The sequence below is a fragment of the Gallus gallus genome, chromosome 2, assembly GCF_016699485.2.
Source record: "Gallus gallus isolate bGalGal1 chromosome 2, bGalGal1.mat.broiler.GRCg7b, whole genome shotgun sequence".
Lineage (NCBI taxonomy): Eukaryota > Metazoa > Chordata > Aves > Galliformes > Phasianidae > Gallus > Gallus gallus.
Window position 1 is genome coordinate 89,453,819 of NC_052533.1, and position 10,310 is coordinate 89,464,128.

Genomic DNA, 10,310 nt, shown 5'->3' on the forward strand with positions numbered 1-10,310 from the left:
AATTAAGCTGCTTGTTTGTAATATTAACTGCTAGTTCCAGTTTGGATTTCAATCAGAGTGCCCATCGTAATGCACAAAAGCCAAACAAACCACAGCTGGTTCCAATGGAAGAAAAACAGTCTCTCTTTGTCCTCCACCCCCTGCTCCTCTCCAAAGAAATATCCAAGCTTATCCAGCTTACTTTTTCAGTTTAAAATACATCAATAGGAAAGTCGACATCTTCATCTGAACAGTATCTAAAAGTTCTCCTTTAGGTACGAAAGAAAAGAAGTCACGTGCACCTGACAAGTTGAGCACTTACAGAGTAAGCTCAAGAGGCAGCAATGAGATCTCTTGGAGGTCTTGTTTAGAGCTGCACACCTGAACACAGGACCCCTCCTCATAGCTAAAACAACATCCCAGCAAGGGTACCAGTCCCAGCAAACACCCTGTTACTGGGCAGGCCACTTGCTTAGCCCCACAAGCAGGCATGGTGCTCGCTTACCCCAGCCTACAAAACACCTTGATGTCCGCCTTGGTGAGCCTGTGGGCCCCGATGTGCCCAGTGCTAGGACACCATGTTCAGGGGAACAGTGACATGGGAAAGGAGAGGAGAAAAGAAGCAAGGACAGCTATTATGACCCCAGGCTGAGATTAGGCTGCTACAGGAGTGGTGGGCATCAGTGGGGAGACCAGGTGTCCCAGCCTAAGCCCTGCAGGAGGCACGTTCTGAGGCACATCAGGTATCCATGGAAGGCAACATGGGGTATCAACGCACCACAGAGATCCTACTGCAGACCTGGGGCACTGAGGGCCGATACTAACACTGCGTAGCCAAATCAGCTTGTTCAGCCTTGGGAGAGCCAAGAGTCAACTTCCCTCATGTATGAGATCTCAGAAGTCTCTGCGTGAAGCAGCCCTTCAAGGCAAGGGAGCTGCTGAAAGGCGACTGCAGAGGGGAAGGAAGTCCCTTTAAAAAGGATTGAAGCGGAAATGCAGATGATGTTTTGTTGTTTAAAGGCTAGCATTGCTGTAGTTGTAGCTTAGCTGATTAATATACCCTGGGCACATGCACAGGCAGCAACCATTGTCAGCGGGTCCTTTCAGAGGAGGGAAAAAATGCTTCAGCAGTGACCGCTCATTCATCATCCCTAATGAGGCTGATAGAGAGTATCACAGTAATAATAGGTTTTGCAGTACCGCACAGCTTGGAGACCGGGTGCTTTGCATTGTATTCGGCCAGGATTTCAAGATAACACCCACAGTGTATCTTCCAGAAACTTCAAATTCTGAGGGCTTTTCAAAGACAGTCACGATGGCTATCTGCTTTTCTAAGCTACAAACAAAGTTCATCTCTAGTCTATCATTCCAATGAAAGAGACACAAGGACTGGTGTTTGCTAGCACAGTCTGCCAGAACAATACTGTGCTACGCTGTTTGACAAACTAGGTTTTAACAAGCAGATTAGTTTTCTATCATGAAGTAAATGATTCTGACCTTTTTATCTAATGCAAATACAGCATCTGCTATTGCAAAAGTCAGAGGGCAGGAGAGCCCAAGGGAACTTAAGTGAATTTAGTCTAACAGAGCTAATTATGTTGGGGGGGGGGGGGGGGGGGGGGGGAAGGGAGAAGAAAAAAAAAAACTAGAAAGAATTGTAAATTTGGCTTCACAAAGAATACGCTCTGTCCCAAGCTCCTCCGAAGTATCTGCCAGCCACTGTACTCGCTGTCTGCAACTAGATGACCAGAAGCATCCAAAACAAATGCCATGCAGTATGCAGGAGCCCTGAGCAAAAACAGAGGCCAAGAAAAATAATTACAAGAAAAGGAAAAAAAAAGGGTTCTGATGAAAGTTACGGTAAAGAAGAAAGTGACAGCCAGCTGACCACAGCTTACACAGGCTCAACAACAGCAATCAAGTTCTTCTTAAAAAACCCTTCTAAAAAAGGGTGGGGTGCAGCAGTGAGGGCACAGAGGAGCAGATTTTGAGGTCCGTTCCCTCAGAGGGCTGCTGCTTTGTGAAACAAAACGGAGGAGTTTCCTGCAAGCCAAAGTGAGCTTTTCATTTTTTAGAAAAGGTGAGTTTCAAAAATGTATAAGGAGTACTCCATGTATAAGGAGTGCTGTGTTTATGAGGTGCCATCCCTCTGGCTTATTGCTGGCTTTGAATTTAAGCTATTGTAATAAGAGAACATCAGAGAGCGACATTTAGCAATAAACATGAATTACATTAACCACCGACTTCTCCCATGAAGTATCAGGGACAGAAAGAAAAACAAACACTCCCATCCACGCATACACTGTAATTTCTGCTTACCCATGAGATTTTCAAAATGAAGATGACCTGACCAGGGCCACTTTATCAGTGAGAAGGAGGGAAGACCAATGGTAAATGGTTTTGTACCGGGTGGCTTCAACTGGGCCTTGAGCTCAGCTGTCATCATCCTCCTGTCTTCCCATTTCTCCCACAGCCACGTCTTCCCCGACTCACTCAGCACCCTTTTGCACCGCTCTCCATCTCACCACGGCCATCTCCAGCAGCCAAGCAGAATGCTCTCTGCAACAGCTTCTTGTCTTGCCTTCTGCCACCTGCCCCAAAGCAGCTCTGCTCCATCCCAACCATCAAGCTGGTGGGAAATTGGGCGTTCAGCACTCTGCTCAGTCCCCTGCTCACCGTTTGCCCTTTCTTCACAGAGGTGGCCAGGAGAACAAAACTGCCTCTCTGTATTTGATCCTCACGTGAACTCCATTACAGACATTTTTTACTACTTTAACCTCAAAGTTTTTTCCTGGTCAGCATTACGCTGTTACCCTTCTCCCCCTTACAGCCTCCCCATCACTCCCCAGTCAATCACAGCTCTACTTTCTTCAGTTCTTATCCTCTCCCATCCCCAATGGTTTCCCTTCACTTCCACAGTACTTCAACACAATAACTTCTGCCTCTCCGCCTTTCATTTGCAAGGCAGTCTTCACCCCTCCAACCTTCTCCAGTCCCCGATGATCTTCTCCTCCCCATAGCCTGGCAGACAAGTTCCCCTCCTGCCTAACCATTTCTCTCTCAGACCAACTCCTCTCCACGAGATGTGCCACCCTCGTCATCTCGTACACATCTCCTCTTCAGAGAATCTCAACCACCAGCACAAGGGTAAATTGAGCCACACTGTGCTCACTCTTTTCCCTTCCTCACCTAAATTCTTTGTCGCTGAGCACAAGAACCTTACACAGCTTCCCCCAGCACCTGTAACTTCTGGACCACCCTTCATGGAGGAACCACACATCTATGCTAGCTACCTTCAGACCTTTTCTGACCTGTATCTGAAACCCACAGACACCACTCACTTACACAACTACACAGTTAGACTCTTGCTTGACTACTGGTCTGTGCTTTTCAGCGGCTTTCCTAACTACCATTTTCCACACCACCATCCAACAAAAGATATTTTTTTCCCAGCCTGTTTCTTTGAAGACACCCTCTTTGTCACCCATCCCCCACCGCTCCAGTAGCTTTCTCTATTAGAAGCACCAGCATAGCCGCCCTCTCTGCTTCAGCTCATGATAAATATCTTCAAATCCACAGTGCTGTCCCTACTTCATGCAGCAGCTGTTCACAACAAAGCCTTTTAAAAGAAAGAAATATTTGCCTTACATGGCTGTTCTCCCCCTCCAGAAAGGAATGTCTTCCAGTCTCCTAGTTTCAGGGATGAATCAAAGCCTGCTTGCAAAGGATGTGGAGCAAACTGGTCCTGTATTTTCAAGAGCACTATGCAACATGCACATCACATACCATCAAGCCTTAGCACAAATACAGCACGGGAAGCATACATCCACGGCATGCCACCACCAGCACAAGGCGAAAAGGAGCAGCTGACCAATTGCCACCTGCAGGACAAAGCAGCTCTGAGTCAGGAGACCTGGTATTAAACACTGCCAGCAGCACACAAGCTCGCGGGCAAACAGGCAGCCCTGCACTACTACAGCTCTCCAGCCAGAGAGAACCACTTTCCCATCATTTTCTAAGTGGCATAACCACTAAGGGCTCTGGCTGGTAGCAAACTCATTTAAGACCCTTTTAGTTTCTGCCAGAGCTCTCCACAGCCACCAGCAGCTGCAGGGAAGCAATGCGATGCACAGGCACACCTCACCAGATCTGACAGGGAAGCAGGAGGATGGCCCCAGGCTGGGTGGCCCGGGGCTGGTATACCACACCCTGCCCCAGACTTCCCTGCCTCAATTAACTGCAGGAATTTCCAATGGGAACGGCACTGACTGCGCTGGGAGACCTTGCCTTCACTTCCAGGGAGGGAATGTCTCAGAAGGTACATTTCATCCTTAACTTCTGGCTGCATTGTAAATGTAATTAGGGGCAAGCAATCAATCTTTGGAAGAGCGTTTCTCGGTTACTAAAAGCACAGTCTAAGCGCACACAAAGGCATGATAAGGCACTGCTGAGGAAAGCACTATTAATTGCAGCCCTGAAGAACTCCTTGGAGGTGGCTGGTCCTGCAGGCTGCCAGACGGAGCCTCCACAGGTATTTTAGCCTCCAACAGGAGACATTCCTTTCTGACTCCGGTTGTAAACAGCTTTTCAACTTTGAAGGGCACCCCAGCAAATTAAAGGTCCGTTGTTCTGCGGCCTTTAGGACAGTTTCAGTGTGGCAAGGCTGAAATGTAGAAGGCGACTCCGTAAGACAGACTTGTTGGATGGAATTTCAAGCAGATCAGGAATTCCCAAGTCACTAGGATAAAAGTGACCACAAAAGCAAGGGTGAGAACCTGGAGGTGGATCAAGCGCAGGAGAGTATGGGAAATGCCAAAACACAAGGTAGCAGAACCACTGCAGAATGGTTCTCCTCGCAGCAGGGAAGTTTGGCTTCTCACCTGTGAAGGGCACCGAGCAAGCACAGGGCTCAGCTGCTGGATGGTGACTTGTTAAGCTGCAGTCACATTCTCTCAAATGGCCTAACATTCAAAGACAGACCTCAGTTTATCAAATATGACCGCTCCAGAGAATTATTCTGCTATGGAAAATGAGGAGGTGTAATAACAGAGGAACCAGCAGTTTAGCGAATGCTGCTTAGTACACTGCAATAACCACTGTACCTACACCAAGAGCCCTGCAAACTGGGAGGGAAAGGAACAAGGGAAAGACCTCTTAAGAGACTGACGTTCAAAGCTTAAAAGAACCCATTCTTGATACTAAAATCCAAACTGACTTGAGCTGACGTTGCTGTGGCATTCTGTCTTCATTTGGAAGGGGAAGTTCTGTGGTTTTCTGAGACCGTGCCACATTTGTTTTGCATGTAATCAAATGATTTGAAGCTCAAACCCAGCAGTTCAAACATCTGGTCATAGGGTTTTTCGCTGCACTTATTTTCATTGCGTTCTAGGTATGGTAAATATGATCCTAACTTGGAAGAAACTGAAGTACTACTTAAAAACACAAAGGAGGCTCAAAGACTTTTTAAACCTACAGGATTTGCAGCTTTTTCATCGTTTTTGAAGCGTGCAACACATGGAAAACATGCCCTGAAGTCCAAAAGGCCTGTACAGTTAGAGTTAGATCAGTAAAAGTGCACAAGGCTGGGCAACATGATCCATAGACCTCTCCCACTTAGCTAACTTGAGAGAGAAGCAGCAGAAGTTTACAACCTCTTTGCAGAGGAACGGCATAAGTTTGCTCTTATCTCTATTGATACAGATTGCTAAGGTATCTGAACTGTACCAGCAACTTTTGGAGGAAAAGGAAAGGATGCTGAAGGTTAAACCAGGTATTTTTGTGTAACGGGTACACGTACATTTCCCACAAGAGGAGATGACACGTAGGCAGGACGAGGCACCCCATAGGCATTGGGCTGTTACACCCAACCAGCAGCCAGGAGCAGAGCTGCTGAAGCACTATCAAGCTCATGCACATGCTCAAGACTTGAAGACGTTATTTTCCCTGCTAGTTCCTAGATGAAAACCCAGAGCAAGGCTGACCACAAGCATGCCCTGTCCTCAAGGCCCACATCAATCTCACACTCATACTGTGGATGCAACAGAATATAGCTGAACGTTTATTAAAAATCCAGTAGTGATTGAAATGGCATTCAGCTGAACACCAACATTCGCTGGAACAAAGCAGAAATAAGGTGGGAGAAGAGAGCAAAGGAAAGACAGTTATGGTTAACTGGTATATTTATCTTAATGGGCTTGTTTACAGTAGAAGGATGTTAGTCACACTGTTAATTCGTATATCAGTTTGTAGTACAAGAAAGCATGACACTATTAACATGGCAGCAGTGTCAAGGTCTACCACCAAGCATCAGGTGGTAGCATCAGACCTGAGTCAGGCATCTGTACTTCCATAGTCCTCAACTACTGCTCAGAGTTTTTGCTCTTCAACAGCAGCTAAACAAGGTGGCTTTTGTAAGGGATTATTTTTTTCAGGCAACTAAGAGTGCATTTTGAAAACCTGAAGAATTCTTATTGGTATATACAGCTTACAGAAAATAATGCAGCTCTTCAATTGGAGGTGGGTGAAAGAAGACGGACTACACAGAGCTGCAATTAAAGAGGAAGTCTCAGTACTAATGCAGGAATTCCTATAAGTTCTGCTTCTTCTGTAGGCTTACACTCACAAAGAGAGGGGCCTTCAACCTCTCGGTAAAGCCAGCGAGAGAGAAACGAAGAATAGGTTTGTGATCTAGTGCCAACAGGAAGGATTCTTAATAAAACAAGAATCCCCACGTGTTGTTTGCTCTGGAAATCTTGGTAAACGGGAGAGAAAGAGTCATCTGGAAACCTTTTTTTAGAGATTACAGGTAATTTCTTCAAAGGGAGCAGCCACACCACTTGTCACCAGACTGGGCAAGTATGAGACACAGGAGAATACGCAGCTCTTTAAGGCCTGCAAGATAAAGTGGCTTCAGATCCTGTCTAGAAGGGCTGAAGCATTTATTTTGAGCGACAGGGACAACACCTAGATAACAACTGAGCTTCTAATTTACTCTGTTGAGAAACACTCAAGAAGAGAAAAGGGAGAAGATATAATTACAATTCAATTATTATTTTCTTTTGACATGTGCCAATTTTTAAGCAGGTTTCTCCTTCTCCTTCCTCTCCCATCCAGCAATAAGCTCGTAAGTGCTTTGATTATAAGGCCGGCTTCAGGGGCGGAGATGGGGACAGGACAGGGCCTGAAGGAAGACGGCTCCCTAAAGCACAAGGCTCTGCAATTGCAATTACTGTTACTGCCATGTCTGAGAGCAGATGCACGCAGAGGGCTCATATTCCCTCCTCCCCTTTGGGACCGTACTGCAACTCAGTGACCAGGAGACTTCTAAAGCACCTTCCATTTGCCCAGAGAAAAAAGCTTGGCTTGATGCACACCGGGACACGTTACACTGTGCCACAAAGCTGGCTTAGAGACCAGTAGGGAAAGAATTCTTCACTCCCAATGCTCCTGATGCAAAAACTGCAAGGCATCAGAATACCATGGACACAGGCATGTCCCCAGCTAGGGCCACAGGCCTGGCTCGGCCCAGGTTCAGAGCAGCTACAATCCCCTCACCACAGAGCTCACATACTGTGTGCAAGAAAGGCATTTATGAATCAGAGTGAGTTTAGCCACCATGATGCCCTTTCCCTTTTTTACTGCTTATTTTTTTTCTTTCTTTTTTTTTTAAATGATCCTCTGACACACATCGGAAATCTTAAAACTCACAGCTATTTGGGGACCGCTCAACAACTGTTTCATCCAGCAGAGTACCAAGGATCTGATAAACTCTCCCATACCAATAACTACAGGCACAAACTGACTTCCAAGGTCCTTCTTTTTGGAGAAGAGAAACAACATTCAGGTAACAGCCAATCCTCAACTCATCTAGAGAGCATTCTGTTCGTTTTCACAGGAGCCATTTCCACACGGCGGCCTAACGCTACACACCAGCTGGGTGTAGGCAGGGAGTCACCTGGCTATCACACCGATAGGCGAAATAAATAAATAAGTACAATTTAAAAGCCAAGTTTGCAGCCTGTATGACTCCCCGCAGCTCCTCCGGGTCTGATTCAACCCACAAGGAGAGGAATGCCCCGCTCCACGTGCTGAGGCAGCGCTCCCACTGGGCCCCTCCACCACAAAGCCCACCCGAGCCCTGTGAAGCCACCCAAGCCCCCCCAGCTGGCGGCTGCAACACGGTGCCCAGCAGCACCCAGCCAGGGCCCAGCGCTGCTGCCCGACAAGCACCAACCAACAGCACGCAGACTCAACTTTCTGGTTTTCTGGCAGGCTGGGGCAGGCCTCGTGCTTGCAAAACAGAGGCAACTGAGTGCTTAGGAGCTACCAACAGCAGCTTTATCCAGTCCCGCGCAGCCCCCCATGCGGCACCACCGACCAGAGCTTTTTGCTGGCTCTGTCCCTACCACAGGACACTGCCCTAAGAGGTACCCCAAGGGCTCTGTGCACAGCAGGATACCACTCAGTCAGTACCATATAGCTCCTTCTCATCACCCACACAGCCCTGCGTGCTCACGGCCCCCTACCACCCTGCACCTACACAGGGCTCGCTTATGGGACCACCGCGGCTGTAAACAGGGCTCTGAGTGTTATAGGACTCTTCTAAAGCTGTTATTAAGGGAATGAGCTCACGCTATGGATACGTTAAGCTGAGGAGAGAGTGCGGACGTCCATTCTCACCAATGGCCAGTGCTCCGGATTGGAGCTTATGTGTTTAGGGCACCACTCGGCACTCACAGAACAGCACCACAACTCGCCAGGAGTGCTGGGGCCACGTCCCACCTCGGGAGCAGCACAAACCGCCCGGCTGCGGGAGGCACGACGGACACCCCTAACCCCGCAGCACCGCGGTGGCACTGAGGAGCCAGGCGCCCCCCGGGCAGCAGCCATCCCGCCGCCGGGCAGGTGACGAGGGCCGGGCAGCTTTCCTGCGCTTCCACGCGCGTTTCCCCACGCGGAGGCGTACCGGCTGAAGCCCCGGCAGCCGCGGCACCCTGTGAGCGGCCGGGGACACCGAAGCGCGGTCGGCCGGCGGCGGGGCGAAACGGAACGGAATCGGGCAGGCGGCGCTCCCCGCGCCGCCCCGCCGAGCGAGCGGCCGGCGGCGAAACAAAAGATCGAGCGGCGGCGACGGGCACGGGGCCCCTTGCGCCCGCCCGCACCGCCGGGAGCGGAGACCTCGCCTGCCCGCCCTCAGCTCCCCGGGCCGTACGGCCGGCGGCGAGGCCGCGCTCACCTTACTCTTCACTTCCACTGCGCTGCATTCCAGATACCGCAGAGTCTGAGATTTGTTGAAGCTCCGGTTCATCTTCTCGGCGCCGCTGCCGCCCCCCCCCGCTCTCCTCCTCCTCCTCCTCCCCCCGCCGCCCCGCGCGCGGCCGGCGGCACGCGGCGCCCAGCTCCGCTCAGCTCCCCGCCGCTCCGGCCACTTTGTCCCGGCGCGCCAATGAGAGCGGCCGCTCCACCGCGCTCGCGCTCCAGCCGCCGACAGCCGCGCGCCCCCGCTCCGCGGCGGGGGGACGGGCGGCCACGCCCCCTAACCGCCAGGCCACGCCCCTCCGTGCTTGGCCACGCCCACCCGCCCGTGTGTTCCCGCCCCAAAGCCTGCGGGTGTCCGCAGCCCCGCGGTTCCCGCCCCGGCGGCGGGGGTTCCTGTCCGGTGGCGGGCCCCGGCTGGTTGATACAATCGGTACCTACTGCAGTGATAGGATTTGTAATTTTGTGCTTTTGAGAGTGCAAAATCTTCATTACCGTCTCTCTCTTTTTCTCCCTCGTTATCGCTTTGGTCGTTGATTTTGCATTCTTGACTAAAAACCAATAGGAGTGTCTCCCACTGTCCTTCATTTCAGCAGAAAAACAGAACTCTCCCTCCTCTGTCTGTTCAGAAGAAGGTTCTTCTACCTTCGTGTGGGATAAAAACTACTCACAGAAGCATAGAATGGTTTGAGTCAGAAGGGACCCTTAAAGGCCACCCAGTCCAGCTCCCCTGCAATGAGCAGGGACACCTACAGCTACATCAGGGTGCCCAGAGCCCCCTCCAAGGGTGCCTCCAAGGGTGCGGCATCCACCAGCACTCATAGAATCATAGAATTGCTCAGGTTGGAAAAGACCTTCAAGATGATCACATCCAACCACGCTCCAGGCGACCAGTTCCAATGCCTCACCATCTGTACTGTAAGGTTGGATATTCTTCCATATATCCGGTCCAGATCTCCCCTCTCTTAGTTTGGAGCCATTTCCCCCGTCCTATCACAATAGACGCTGCTGAAGAATCTGTCCCCTTCTTTCTCACTGCTCCCCCTTAGATACTGAAAGGCCGCTCTCAGGTCTTA

At 50.1% G+C, this 10,310-nt stretch overlaps 1 protein-coding gene across 1 annotated transcript in view; it reads right to left on the minus strand.

The window, feature by feature from the left end:
* PARD6G (par-6 family cell polarity regulator gamma) overlaps positions 1-9,467 on the minus strand; it is a 58,441-nt gene extending 48,974 nt beyond the window's left edge. The window contains exon 1 of the mRNA XM_015282411.4: positions 9,215-9,467. Coding sequence (XP_015137897.1) covers positions 9,215-9,286 — 72 coding nt within the window. The 5' untranslated portion in view covers positions 9,287-9,467. The remainder of the gene's footprint in view (positions 1-9,214) is intronic.
* Positions 9,468-10,310: the final 843 nt, after the last annotated feature.